Source organism: Phoca vitulina, unplaced genomic scaffold, assembly GCF_004348235.1.
Source record: "Phoca vitulina isolate PV1807 unplaced genomic scaffold, GSC_HSeal_1.0 scaffold29, whole genome shotgun sequence".
Lineage (NCBI taxonomy): Eukaryota > Metazoa > Chordata > Mammalia > Carnivora > Phocidae > Phoca > Phoca vitulina.
Window position 1 is genome coordinate 22,603,012 of NW_022589732.1, and position 14,399 is coordinate 22,617,410.

General features: G+C 53.4%; 1 protein-coding gene across 3 annotated transcripts; it reads left to right on the forward strand.

Annotated features, from left to right (window-relative positions):
• Positions 1-2,375: 2,375 nt before the first annotated feature.
• Positions 2,376-14,102, forward strand: RGR (retinal G protein coupled receptor). Of its 3 annotated transcripts, none has more exons than XM_032423773.1 (7): positions 2,376-2,487; positions 4,995-5,151; positions 6,289-6,422; positions 9,077-9,230; positions 10,645-10,762; positions 12,801-12,914; positions 13,353-14,102. In XM_032423773.1, exons 1-7 carry the CDS (start codon positions 2,409-2,411, stop codon positions 13,482-13,484), a joined length of 888 nt encoding a protein of 295 aa, XP_032279664.1. In that variant the 5' UTR covers positions 2,376-2,408; the 3' UTR covers positions 13,485-14,102. The 3 variants fall into 3 exon arrangements, with proteins under 3 accessions (XP_032279664.1, XP_032279663.1, XP_032279665.1); XM_032423772.1 differs by having other exon boundaries at positions 6,301-6,422; XM_032423774.1 differs by lacking the exon at positions 12,801-12,914 and having other exon boundaries at positions 6,301-6,422.
• Positions 14,103-14,399: the final 297 nt, after the last annotated feature.

Genomic DNA, 14,399 nt, shown 5'->3' on the forward strand with positions numbered 1-14,399 from the left:
ACGGCCCCCGGCCCAGAGAGGCCAGGGAGTGGCAAGGTGGGGCAGGTGGGCAGCCACCCAGGGGCAAGTGGCTCATGGACTGGCCAGCTTGGCTGTCCACCTGCAAAGTCGCCCCATGTCAGAGAGGCTGTGGGCTACACAGACCGTGCCAGGTGCCTGGGCTCACAAGATGAAGACAGACCTGGCCTATGATAAGGGCCATTGGAAATTCTCTCCTGTGACAGTTTTATTGGGAGAAAGAAATGAGATGAAGGTGATAAAGACATTAGAAACAGCCAAGCTCAAGGGTCAGGGTTCAAATCCCAGGGTTCAAATTCAGAGATCTGGGGGAGACCACAGAGGTGTGTTCCATGGACTCATGAACTTTCCCACTCTGCCAAGCAAGCAGCTGCCTCCCTGAATGTCCCCTGGACATCCGGTCTCAGAACACACTGTCCAAGCCAAGCCCTCGTGGGCATCATCATCAATGCCAAAGGCGTGAGGTGTCTCTGTGTGAGGGCAGAGAGCATCCCTCTCCTCTGGTTATCATACTCTGAAAAAAGTCCCAGAGCAGGATCTCACGAGTTCTTAGAAAAAGCACTTTCAGTTTTTGCTGATTGTTGCCTGCCTCCCACCCTGTACCATCATAGACATCGTCCTTCACTCATTCATTCTTCACGTTTGACCTCAAGGTTCTGCTCTCTGGTCAGGCATGCCCTTCCTTGTTCCTTCAGCTTTTCCAGAAGGTTCCCCAGGCCCTCGAACCTATAGGCTTAGGCAGGCCTAGACCAGTGAAGTGTGACCAAGCAGATACCTAGGGCCCCAGCGCACACATAAAATGCCTAGCTCTGTGCCAGGCCTGTTTTGACAATCTTGGCTTCCAGGAAATGTTGGTTTCCCTCTCTTCCTCTCTTCCAATCCAGCCAATATGATTTTCTCAATGTTTCCCACCTGTCCCTCCTCCTCCCCAAACCAAAAAGGGCAGCCCTTATTATTCCCACACCTGCCTTTTCCGCCTTCTGTTGGGGATGTCTTCCTATCTCTCTCTAGCCTAACGGAGCTCTACCCTTGATTCCTGGCCCTGTCCTGCTTTCCCTTGTCCCTTGAAGTCTTCTGCGATCTTGTAGGCATGAAAAAAACCTGACATATGGTAATGACACACGGTAATGCAAGATAGAAATTAGGAAAAAGGAGTAACTGGGTTATCAAGAAAGGTTTCCAGGAGGATGTGGGCCGTCAGCTCAGCCTTGCAGGGTGGTTAGGCTTGATTAAGTGGGGACAAACAGCAGGAAAAGCACGGGAAGTAAACATTTGTGGAATAGAAGGAGCTGCTTGACCTGGAGTCCAGGGACAGGAGGTCGGGCTTTTGTTTCAGCTTCATTCACAAATCACTCTGTGACCTCAGGTCAATTCCTAACTGCTTTGAGCCTGCTTCCTCACATGAAATGCAAAGAATGATGGTCTCTAATTCATGGAGTTGCTGTAGGAATCATCCTCAGATCAGTTAGCACAGTGCCTGGCTCCTAGCGGGGCCTAAACATTAGCTTATATTGCTGATAGAGCTCCGGGCCTTTGGTTTCTTTATCTGAAAACGAGTGAAATCACTCTAGATCAGTGTTTCCAGATGTAAATTTCACTGTCAGCCAATGCGTAACTTCTCATTTGTAGGAGCAAGGCTCTTAGCGGGTTGAGGGGCCACTAAGACATCAGCCCCTCTGTGCCAAGCTCATGCCTTGGGAGACTTTTATGTTTGTGTAGCGTAAATGCCCTGTGGGAGTTGGGAGCTACAGCCCTGGAGGCCATATCCATGACGTATTCTTCTAACCAAGACTTACGCAGGCCGTGGGAAAAGATGTTTGTTTACCTTGCAAAGGAGGAAACTGAGAAGACCCCAGTGGTTCCACCCCAGTGCCCGTAGCTGGTTAATTGCAGGTTCAGAACCACAAACTCCATCTCTGGTCCCGGCTGGGATTCTTTCTATGACAACGGCTGGCTTGCCGATTATCATCCTTTCCCCTTCGCTTGTGAGGACACACATGGAAGGGCCTGGCTCCGAACCAATTCTCAGGCACAGCTGCCGCCTAAATCCCTCTTTCTGTTCCCCACCCCTCCCTTGGTTATGCAACTCTTTTCTAATTTGGCTCTCAGCCACACACGGTTTGGATTCTGGGACCTTAATCCTGCCCGACTGGGCTGAAATGAATGAGAAAGCGTTCCATTCCAGCTTCACAAAGGCTGCACTGTCCAACTGGTGAATGCGTTCCTTCTACTTGGGCCAAAAGCACAGTTTAGGGAAGGGGGCAGCAAGAAGGAGCCCAAGGCCTAGCATAATCACCTGCATGTGCCAGCACGTGGAATGGCCCTTTAAAAGGTGGGGCCTGGCTTAAAGAGCCAAAGAAGAGCTGGGCTGGCAGGGAGAAGGGCCCAGCATGGCAGAATCGGGGTCCCTGCCCACCGGCTTCAGCGAGCTGGAAGTGTTGGCTGTGGGGACGGTGCTGCTGGTAGAAGGTGAGCCAGGAAGGGCCTGGGTGGAGCGGGGACCCAGTGGGCTCCCTGATCCAGGCCACAGCTGTGGAGTTGACAAGAAGAGGCCCCCAAACCCTACTCCTCTGTGCCTACACCCATGGGGCTTCTGATGGGTGCACCTGTGGGATGCAGGCTGCAGGCTGGGAGCCGAGAGAGAGAGAAGCCAGGCAAGGCCCAGGGAATGAGGGACATCTGCCCAGAACATGAACAAGAACAAGGTTCAGGCCTTTTCTTGTCCCTCCAGCTGGGAGAAAGTTTAACCCACTCCCTGGAAATCCTGCTAAGAATCTCATATAAGCTCAGGCCTCTGGTAGGTTCTGGAGACAGACAGCTCTGTCACCTGCTCTCCATGTGACTATAACCAAGTCAGCCAGGTTCTCGGACTCCAAGTGTGTGGTGGTGAAGGTTTGAAGGGGTCATGGGTGTGAAGTGCTAGCCTCGACAGACACTGAGGATTTAATTTCATTTGCCCCCATCCTCTCTGGCTCCGCATTGCTCCCACCATCTCCATTCCTCAGCCCTAAGCATTTCCATTCCAGGGGCTGCCTGACTCCCTGAAGTGCCTGCCTCAGCCCAGAATTGCTAAGATGCTCCCTGAGGCCAGAGCTGGGACTGGAGACCCTGGTGCTGGGTCAGCTCAGGACTAGGTTAATCAGGAATGCAACCCTTGTTCACAGCTGATCCAGAGAAATTGTCAGCCCATTGCCTCCCCCAATGAGAATGCACAGCGGGGAGGGAGTGGCAGTCACTAGGCTGGTCCCCGAGGTCCCCGACACCATTGTCTGGGGGCCCTGCCCCTCTTCCTCTCTTCTAGGAACCCTACAATCCAGCACCCCTCTCAGTCCTCAAACATGCCTTGAAATTTTACCACTTTAGGTCCTTGGACATGCTGCTCCCCTTTTCTAGAATGTTCTTCCACACCCTGTCCTCCTAGTAAACACTCGCAGTTTTTTTTATTTTACATTTTTCTTATTTTATTATGTTATGTTAATCACCATACATTACATCATTAGTTTTTGATGTAGTGATCCATGATTCATTGTTTGCATATAACACCCAGTGCTCCATGCAGAACGTGCCCTCTTTAATACCCATCACCAGGCTAACCCATCCCCCCACACCCGTCCCCTCTAGAACCCTCAGTTTGTTTCGTGGAGTCCATCGTCTCTCATGGTTCGTCTCCCCCTCTGATTTCCCCCCGTTCATTTTTCCCTTCCTACTATCTTCTTCTTTTTTTTTTTTTTTAACATTTAATGTATTATTTGTTTCAGAGATACAGGTCTGTGATTCATCAGTCTTACAAAATTCACAGCGTGCTCACCATAGCACATACCCTCCCCAATGTCCATCACCCAGTCACCCCATCCCTCACACCCCCCACCACTCCAGCAACCCTCAGTTTGTTTCCTGAGATTAAGAATTCCTCGTATCAGTGAGGTCATATGATACATGCCTTTCTCTGATTGACTTATTTCGCTCAGCATAACACCCTCCAGTTCCATCCACGTCGTTGCAAATGACAAGATCTCATTCCTTTTGATGGCTGCATAATATTCCATTGTATATATATACCACATCTTCTTTATCCATTCATCTGTCGATGGACATCTTGGCTCTTTCCACGGTTTGGCTATTGTGGACATTGCTGCTGTAAACATCAGGGTGCACGTACCCCTTCGGATCCCTACATTTGTATCTTTGGGGTAAATACCCAGTAGTGCAATTGCTGGGTCATAGGGCAGCTCTATTTTCAATTTTTTGAGGAATCTCCATACTTACACTCACAGTTTTGAAGGCAGGATCCTTCCCCATTCCTCCCTTCCGATGGGGAAGCCAGGGTTCAGAGACCAAAAGGAGCAGCAAGTGAGGGACCAAGCGAAAGCCCCAGGTCTGGTCTGTCGGCTGCCTGAGGTTGCCCTCTCCAGCTCACCTTACCGCTTGCTGTCCCGGGCAGCCCCCGGCTCGTACCTCAACCCCCTTCGCCCAGGCTCTCCCTAATGTTGCTGCACAGCTCTCAGAGTGGCATTTTAGAATTAAACAGACGTGAGTCTGAGTCCCAGCTCCGCCACTCACCAGCTGTGTGCTTAGGGCAAGTTAACTAGTCTCTCTAAGCCTGTTTCCCAGCTGCACATGGGGAGGACAGCATCCAGGTGAAGATGGAACGGGAGGACCCTCAGAAAGTGCTTGGCCCAGTGCCCAGGCTGTGATAAGTGTCAGCAGCTGTCAGTGACTGCGACTATTCCAGCATATGAACCATGCTGTGCCTTACTGGTTTCTTCCTTATCTTTGAGTAAGGAGGGGGCAGGATGTGCATCTTAGGGCCTGTGGTATCTGAGAGCCAGCCTTTCTCAGCAATGTTTGACGAGCTGCACCGACAAGGTAGCTGAGCGTGAAGGGGGCAGGTTGCTGAGGCTCCGTCCACCCCAGGCCCTGGTTCTGACCCCAGGCAGCCTCTCCAGCCCTGACACCGGCCTCCCCCTTCTTTCCAGCTCTCACTGGCCTCTGTCTCAATAGTCTCACCATCCTCTCTTTCTGCAAGACCCCGGAGCTGCGGACCCCCACCCACCTGCTGGTGCTGAGCCTGGCTCTGGCGGACACTGGGATCAGCCTGAATGCCCTCGTTGCAGCCACATCCAGCCTCCTCCGGTACCCGCTTCCCCCCACCCCACCCCTGAGCTCAGGGGCCCAGCCTGGGGCCTGACCTCTGGGCACTGGGCAGCCAGGTCAGAGGCATTCTTCCCACCTAGAGAAAACTGTAGGGGATAGGGTGGGCAGGCAGTACGTGGTTAAATCCAAATTCCACACTATCCCTGAAGAGCCATGGCTGATTTCTGGGGCACAGGAGTTGCTCAAAACCTCCACAGAGCTGGTTGACTGTAGGGATGAAGGGCACAGGCCCTGCAACCAGGCTGCCTAGATTTGAGTCCTGGCTTCTGTGTTTCTATCTCTTGGCTTCTCCTGTAAGTTGAATTATTATTACCTAACTCGTACGGTGGCTGGAAGTATTCACTTGTTATTCTGTGGAAATAACTGAAAACGATGCATGGCACCCAGGAAGCCCGACAGATGTATTTGCAAAAGCCCACAGGATTTTGACAAGTGTCTAAAACCTCCTTAGGTGCAAACCAGGATCTTTCAACACGGTGTCTGGTGTTTACAGAATTGTTTTCTTAAGTGAACTGAACATTTCTGCTCTGGTTCCAGGTGCTCAAACGGAGGCTGGAGCCCACCTGAGTGTGCTTGCTCAGGGCTGACCAGTCTGTGGGGTCGGAATCCGTGAGGATTCCTTGCCCTGATCTCCTCCTGCCCCTTCCTGGGTTTAGTGAGGGGGCAATGGAAGCTTTTACTTACGATTGCTTGACCCATGGGGCTGAGAGCTGGGAGTCCTGCGGTCTGCCCTCTGACCTTGCCTTCATCTGCTGTGTGACCTTGGCTCAGTGCCTTTTCTTCTCTGAGCCTCAGTTTCCCTATCTATAGAAGAAAGGCCTGGGCTTTCTTCCCAGGATGTCCCATTTCCTGTGCTGGAGGCTTCTGACCACACAGAGAGACCCTTTGGTCCCTCTGAGTGCAGAGAAAGACATGGAGCCCAGGGAGTTTGCATCGGGCTCCACCTGTTCACCCCAGGAACTTGACCTCTGGGGCCCCTGTTTCCTCAGAGGAAAAGCAGACAATGAAGCCCTCTTCTGGGGAGCCAGGCCAACATTCAGGAGGGTGCCCTCCAAGCTCCTGAGGGGCAGGTGTGGGAGCAGGGCAGGGACAGAGGGAAGGGGTCACCGGCCCCAGTGTCTCCCACAGGCGCTGGCCCTATGGCTCGGAAGGCTGCCAGGCTCTTGGTTTCCAGGGCTTTCTGACAGCACTGAGCAGCATCTGCAGCAGCGCGGCCGTCGCCTGGGGGCGCTATCACCACTACTGCACGCGTGAGTCTGCACTCCCAGCGGGGAGGGACGTCTACACGCCGAGGGTGAGCAGGCCAAAGGTCTGCTCGGCGTTTCCCAGTCCGGGGGAGTGTGGGTGGGCGAGCATGTCCCTGAGTATGCGGCGTGGGCATTCAGGAAAGGAGGGAGGCAGGGAGAGTGGGCAGGAAAGGTGCCAGGGCACAGGCCAGAAAGGCTACCTGTGCCCTCAATGTCAACGCAGCCTCAGGCAAGGCAGGAGTCCTCTCTGAACCTCTGTCTCCTCTAAGAGCAGATTTTTATAAGCAACCTCCCAGTTTTATTCTGAAAATCAAATGAGATCATGGGTACAGAAAATGCCCTTGCAGACAGGCCCCGTTGAGGCTATGTGTGTGTGTGTGTGTGTGTGTGTAGTGGGCGTGTATCCCTGCATCTCACACTTCCATGGGGCCTCCACCATGCCAGGGCTTCATGAAGACCAGTCCAGCCCCAGATTTCCCAAGCTGTATTGTCAAATATCACTTTCATAATGGGCCATGTCACTGTACCACCTGCTCTGTTATTTACTTGATTTTTTTTCTTAAAAGTGATTCGTTTAAAAAAATGTAAACACCTGCTCTAGTATCCTCCTAAACAATATCTCTGATGTCCTTATAATTTTAGTACACATTAAAATAAACATGTTCTAGAATCCCACTCATACTTTGGGGAGCGGTGACTCCTCTAACCCTTATCGCAAACTCCAACTTGCAGACTGGGAAGCAGAGGCTCAGAGAAGTTAAGTTGCTTCCCAGGGTCACCCAGCTAGTAGAGGTGGGGGGGGGGGTGATTGGGCATGGCCGGGATGTCTCCTGAGGCAGTCACTCCCTCCCAGGAAGGCCCCACGTCCCGAAAGGTGACTCTGCCTGGCATGGAGGCTGCTGTGGGTCCATGGCCAGCATGGCCTGAAGCCCTGGGCATGGCCCGTTTGGAATCTGCTGGTCTTCCCTGACCCCACACGCACAGCGCCCACCCCCCCCCCCAACCCCAGCAAAGTCGCGCACCTCTCCCCAGGCCAGAAAGTTGATAGAAGTGGTAAGAACGAAGATGATCATTTCTAGAGGCAGGTTAGCCCCACCTGCCCCACCTGACCTCGGAGCTCCCATCCTACCACTCCTATCCCAGTCTGACCCCCGAAGCTCCCTCAGACGACTGTGTGCACACATACACACACATACACACGAGCACATACACAATGCACACCTCCTCAGACAGCAACACGCTTCCCTTCCTCAATGTAGAGCAGTTGATCCCTATTCTGGGGTCCCTAGAGCAAAGCCTTTCCTGAGCTGGATGGCACTGTGGAGAATATGAAAATGGGGGAGGGGAATGGAGGGGGCCTGAGCTTATCTACTCCATACTGGGTGACCCTGGACATGTCACCATGGTCATCCATTTCCAAAGCCAAAAAAGCAATATATGGGTCATGGTAGGTACTAATTATTGTGTCCACAGTTAGGGGGAGGGGTGTCTTTGTCAGCTTGGGCTGCCATAACAAAATACCATACGCTGGATGCTTAAACAACAGAGATGGATTTCTCATAGTTTCTCGACGCTGGAAGTCCAAGATCAGGGTGGCAGCCCTGCTGGGTTCTGGCGAGAGCCATCTTCCTGGCTTCTGGACAGCTCCCTTCCTGCTGTGTCATCACGTAGAGAAGACAAATCATCTCTCTTGTGTCTTCTCGCATAAGGGCACTAATCAAATTATGGGAGCTCCAACCTTGTGACCTAATTACCTCTCAAAGGCTCTCCCCTGGAATATCATCCCACGGGGATGAAGGCTTCCACAGAGGAGTCTGGTGGACATTCAGTCCATAGCAGGAGGTCACATTCAAGCAAACTGCATCCGGGGCTTTTGTCAGTGGATGTGGTGTCAGGATGAAGGAGGGTGTAGATCTGCTCTTCTCTGCAGACCAAACCCCACACAGAGTCCTGCCCTCTGCCCTGGGGCCTTGTCCACAAAAGAACATGACAAATAAACCACAGACAGACAAGGCACAAGGGAAAAGCTTTCTGAAGCTGGGGCCAGGAAGAACTACCAGATGGGAGGGCTGGATGAGGCTGCTACCAAGAGGGGCATGGGAGGAGGGGACATGAAGGCGGTCAGGTCACTGGGACTGGTCACATGAAAAGATGCTGTTGGGACCAAGCCCCTGCCATCAGCACTGAGATGGCGCCCCTAGTCCTCAGAGGGTATCCTGGAAGCAGGGACAGTGGCTGTGTCTGAGCAACAGCTAAGGACGGTGGGAAGTCCAGACTTCTGCCTCCCTCCCTCATGACCCTCACCCGAACCACTGCCCATGCTTCTTCCCTAGTTGACTTGGGGAAGCACCTCTTTCTTTGCTCCTCCCTCCTTCTCTGTCCTCTAAGGAAGATGGTAGAGAGTGTCTACTAGGAGGCCTTCGCCACGCATTATCTCTTTTATTCTTCATAACCATCCTCTGAGACAGGGATCATCATTCTCATTTCGTGGAGGAGAAAACGGAGGCTCGGAGAAACTTTTAACTTGCCTGAGACAATAAGCTAATAGCATCAGAGCCAGGATTTAGGAACATTCTGTGTGAGGATGAAGTCCATTCTTCTGCACCCTGCCTAGCTAGCGCCTCCTCTGGACCCTCCTCCCCCTCTCTCCCATGCAGGCAGCCAGTTGGCATGGAACACGGCCGTCTCCTTGGTGATCTGTGTGTGGCTGTCTTCTGCCTTCTGGGCAGCACTGCCCCTCCTGGGCTGGGGCCACTATGACTATGAGCCTCTCGGAACGTGCTGCACCCTGGACTACTCCAGGGGGGACAGGTGAGGTGGGAGGAGAAGCTCCAAGGCTCCCTTCCTTGGGAACAACAGCATCACAGCTGAAAACCTAAATGGGGAAATGTCAACATTTGCCAGACAATCTCAACTCCTTGGTCATGATGCCCACTTGCAAGTTGACAGTGGGACTAGGGAAAGCCCATTCTGAAAGCCGGCCAAGTGATGGGCATGTTATGCAAACTGGGGAATAAAGTTGTGCCCGAGAAGGAGTATTACCCCCTAAGCTGTTGGTCTGTGTCAGTTACAACAGTCGCTGAGTCCCGTGACCCCTTTGCCAACTTCAGCACAGTCAGTTGTCCCAGCTCTGACTTGATCAGTTTCTAAAGGGAGTTGTGTCCTTTGTTCAATACAGCCAAAGAACGTTAAGGTCTTTGCATTGGGAGGGACCTCCTTGGCATAGAGTTTAGTTCTCTGAATTTCCTGAGTATCTGCTGTGAGCCAACTGCTGGGCCAAGCCCTAGAAAAAGATTGATGCATGATGGCCCCCACCATCATGGAGCATATGTCTAGTACTGCCCCATCCATGTGGCTCTGGGGACACCAGGGCTTAGAGAGACCCTTTAGGGGACACCTTGGGGAGAGGCCACCTGGGCTCCAGCTCCCCTCTTCTACTAGAGCCATGTTGCATTCATCTGCTTTACATGTTTACTCATGGTGCACCTACCCCTGAAGACAGGCTTTCCAGGTGAAACCTACTTGAGAACCCAAGTCTGGTACAAGTGTCCTTCCAGAGCACTCCCTACAGGTATCCTCCCAGCCAGTGTCCAGTCCTCTGGCAGGCTTTCCTCCTACCCCTCCCTACTGGGCAGCACCCAGGTAACATGGTCTTCCCTTCACAGAATGGGAGTCTGCCTTTCTGTGACTCCCACCTGTTCCTGGTTAGCCCTCCCACTTTCCCATGACCCTCCCTGGGCGCCCAAGCCCTCCTGTGGTCCTTTCAATGATTTCTTCGGTGACACAGTGTCCAGTCTCTTTGTCATCTGCAGACCCCTTTCAAATCCCTGTGCCAAGCATTCCTTGAATGATCCTTCCTCTTGGTCCATTGACCTATCTTGCATTTGGTAAACATGTTTCCCAAACTGAAGTGTCCCATTCTCCATGCTTGGGGCACATACAGAAAGCAGGACTGAGCACTTGAACTGCCCAACAGAGAGTTGAAGGAGGACTCTCCCTCATCTCAGCCCTCCAACTCCTAAAGGTAAATTCAAGAAGGACCTAATGGCTCCCTGTCTCTAAAGGGAGTCTGTCTGGGACCCAGGGTTGACCACACTCAGAGTTTTTGTCTGATGAGAGCAGTTCCTCACATGTGGCTGTCTAGAGCAAAGGCTAATAAGCCTTCAAGGGCAGCTGATCTCCCCCCAAGAGATGGTCCTGACTCCTCTACCTGCTCTGCCTGCAGAAACTTCACCAGCTTCCTCCTCACCATGGCCTTTTTCAACTTCTTCCTGCCTCTCTTCATCACGCTCACATCCTACCGGTTCATGGAGCAGAAACTCAGGAAGACAGGACACCTCCAGGTGAGGACCAACTCCCAGAGCTGAAGAAATCCCTCTGTCCCTCTCAGGGAACATGAATGATGTGAGAGACAGTAGTTAGGGGTTTTCTGTGTTTTCAGTGATCAGAAAAAAATTCAGCATTCACAGAGCTTGGGATGTCAGGGCAGGAATGCACCCTCGCCATTGCTGGGCATCGCCAAGACCTGGGAGGAAGGGTCAGGACTGCTCAGACTTACGGGACCCCATAACCTCGAGATCCAGGGCACCCTGCTGGACCCCATCCATGCTGTCACATTTCATTCTTCCCAAGGATTTAAGGGTTGGCACAAAATGACACACTTTTCAAATGCTTCTTTTAAATTGCTCCAAAATGTTTAATTTAATCACAGGTACAGACTGTTGTTATCCACAACATAAACTCACACCTGCAAGCACATTTATCCAAGAAAAACAATCCTTCAAAAAAAGCCCTCCTGGCCATTTCTGAATTTCTGCCTTAATATTCCCTTTCCACAATTTTCTTTTGTCACCTGGACAATCTCTAGTAGACGAGCCATAACAAGCACCAAGTTTAAAAAAAAAAAAAAATCAGATACTAATACTACTTTTCTGTGCATTATGCCATTCCATCTTCCCAACCACTCTCTAAGGAAGGTTTTGTTATCACTTTGCCACAGGCTAGAAAATTGAGGCTGTAAGGGTTTAAGTAACCAGCTACAAGCCCTGAAAGTAGTAATAGCAGAGTTGGATCAAACCCAGGTCTGGGACTCCATGACCCAAGTGGTCTTAAGTGCATAAAAGAAACGATCTTTGTTGAGACACTTAATCTGCCACATTATTATTACTTTTTTCCCCCGTGAATTGGAAAAGGACTGTACAAATCGATTTTAGCCGGAGATCCAGGTTGCTCTGAGTCAGCGGGAGGACGAGGGCTGGGCCGGGGCCAGAATCGTGGCTCTGGGCTCGTGCTCCCCTTGCCCCTCACCGCCTCCGGGCTGTCCTCCGCGCTGCCCGCCCAAGCACGACCTGGGTGCTCAAAGTCGCCACATTTATTGGAAGTTCAATCGGCCAGGAGACAGGGCTGCCACGCCGGTTTTCTCTTCCCTCCTCCCCCGCCTGACTTGAACCCATCAGTCCCCGCAGCATCAGCAGAGGTCGCTGCGCGTGGGCGCGGGGACCTCGGTCAAGAGCAGAGCGGCTCCGGGAGGTGACACTGTCTCCGCTGAGGGCTCCGTTCTCCTCCGGCCTCAGCTCCGCTCGGGAGCCCCTCCGTCAGGGCGAAGCCCATTTTTTTTCTTTTCTTTTCTTTTTTGGACTGAGGGGCAATTCAAGAGAATAAATGTCTCCCAACTGACATATTTGTATTTCATCAAGAAACGTGTCCTCTTTCAACTTAAGTCACCATCTTCGTTAAAGGGAGACGCAAAGAGATAATAGGCACTGATTTTCAGCGTCCGCGTTTTAACGTCCGAGTGTGTGGGGGAAGCCGGAAGAGCCCCTTCCGTCCGGAAATTAGAGCGCAAGTCGTGCGCCTCCCTGTGGCCAGAGGCGGCACCACAGGGCCCGCCCGCCCTTGTACCTCGCACCTTGGAGAGCCGCTTGGAACCCAGCGCAGGCCGACCCGCCGGGGGGCTGCGGCGGCGGCAGGCTGCTGGCGAGCCGGTTCTGGGACTGAGGCGTGAGGGCAGCCCAGCCTGGGGAGCCGCATCACCCGGCCACACCCACGGAGCCCAGAGCTCCGCAACCCGAGCGTGGACCCGGAAGGGAGCTCATTATCCGCCCCCTGGTCCCCGCCTCCAGGTAAGTGAAGCATTATCAAACCATTTTTGCAAACAAGACAACTGAAGTCAAGTAAGGTTAAATGACAGGTTTAGGGTCACACAGCTTACACGCCAGAGAGGTCCATCTGGCCCCAAGGTCCTCCGCAGGCTCAGCGCCTTCCCACAGCCGGGTCACACTGCCCCGCCCGGCTGCGTGCCCACCTGGTCGCCCCCCGCGCGTGGGGCCACAGCCGGCTAGAGCAAGTCAGTGCCTCCCTCCCGTGACCATCTCTCGGCAGGTGAACACCACTGTGCCGGCCAGGACGCTGCTGTTCGGCTGGGGCCCCTATGCCGTCCTGTATCTCTCTGCCACCGTGACGGACGTGAGCGCCGTCTCCCCCAAGCTGCAGATGGTACAGACACCTCCCGGACCCGGAGTTAGAACTCGCTCCATCTCCGTGTCTCTCCGTCTGGCCCCGTCTCTTTTTCCTGCTTTCTGGCCTCCTGGTAGTCTCTTCCTCTCTTCCTTGGAACACTTCTATTGCACGGGGAATTTGCTTCTCTTGGGGGCCACACGGGGCTGCACCTTGACATTGCCTTGGCCTCGCGTGAGAGGACAGGGACAGCCACGCTCTGGGACCAAGGCTAAGACTGGTGCTCAGGACGGGGTGTGCTTCCCTGCGTCATCTGCCAACTGGTCAAGGAGGCCTTGGGAGTTGCAGAATCCAGCCCGGGACAGATGACTGGGGGCTGTGGGGTGGGGGGTGGGGGTGGGACTGGGGTCACCAAGTGGGACAGGGAGAGGAGCCGAGGCTGCGAGGCTTCTTCCCTGAACTTTTCTGTCCCAACAGGTGCCTGCCCTCATTGCCAAAACAGTGCCCACGATCAATGCCATCAACTATGCCCTGGGCAAGGAGATGGTCCACAGGGGAATCTGGCAGTGCCTCTCCCCACAGAGAAGCGAGCTGGACCGAGCCCGGTGAGGTTCTCCGGGGGGCTGCTCAGACCCAGGCCCACCTCTGACACCCTGGACTGAGCCCCGGGCTAGGAGGCTGCCCCGGAGTCCTGCCCAGCAGCCTCAGAAGCCAAGCTCCAGACACTCGCTCCCTGCCTGCCTCGGGATGGCCCTGTTGGGCCTGGGCCTCGGTCGGACACGGGGGATTCAGAAAGCACCCAGGCTGCGTGGGAGGACCTGGGACGTTGGCGCCAGACAGATACGAGTTTCCATCACAGCCCTCCAAACAGAGGCTGAGAGACCTTGGCAAAGTCACTCCCTCTGAACTGAGCTTCCTGACCCATAATGTAAGGTCTCCACGGGGCCGCTGTGAGGTTTAAGCAAGATAATGTGTACCCACCACACACACGGAACCTCATTAAAACAGCTGTCAGGGCTCTGAGTCTTACAGAGAAAGGCGTGAAAGCCCCCGGTTTCTTGTGGGAGGGCCATCCAGGCTGTCAGCGTTCCAATGCCACTTATTAAACTGAGATCTGGTGCAAGCGACTGAGTCTGTGTGTGCCTCTGGTTCCCAGCTTGTGAGATGTGGTGACGGGCATGGTGACTTCACCGGGCAGAAGGGACAGAACATCACCTGGCGCGTTAAGTTCACTGACAGCCACCAGCACCCGCCGGTCAGAGACAGCTAGCTGCGTGCTGCTGAGTCACCAGCATTAAAAATCAAGATAATGTATTTAAAAGTCCAGATGTCTGAAGATGAGGCCCCACCAGCCTGGAGGAGGCTCCCTGGCAACAGTCTGTAGAACTCAGAGCAGCTCTGTCCTTTGCCCGGCGCTTGTCCCCTTCCATTCCCCTTCCATCAGCTGTAGCTTGTATATTCCCTGCAGAGCCTGGCATCTAGGTTTGTGACAGTGATGGGGTCCCCATCCCTGGATGGACATCT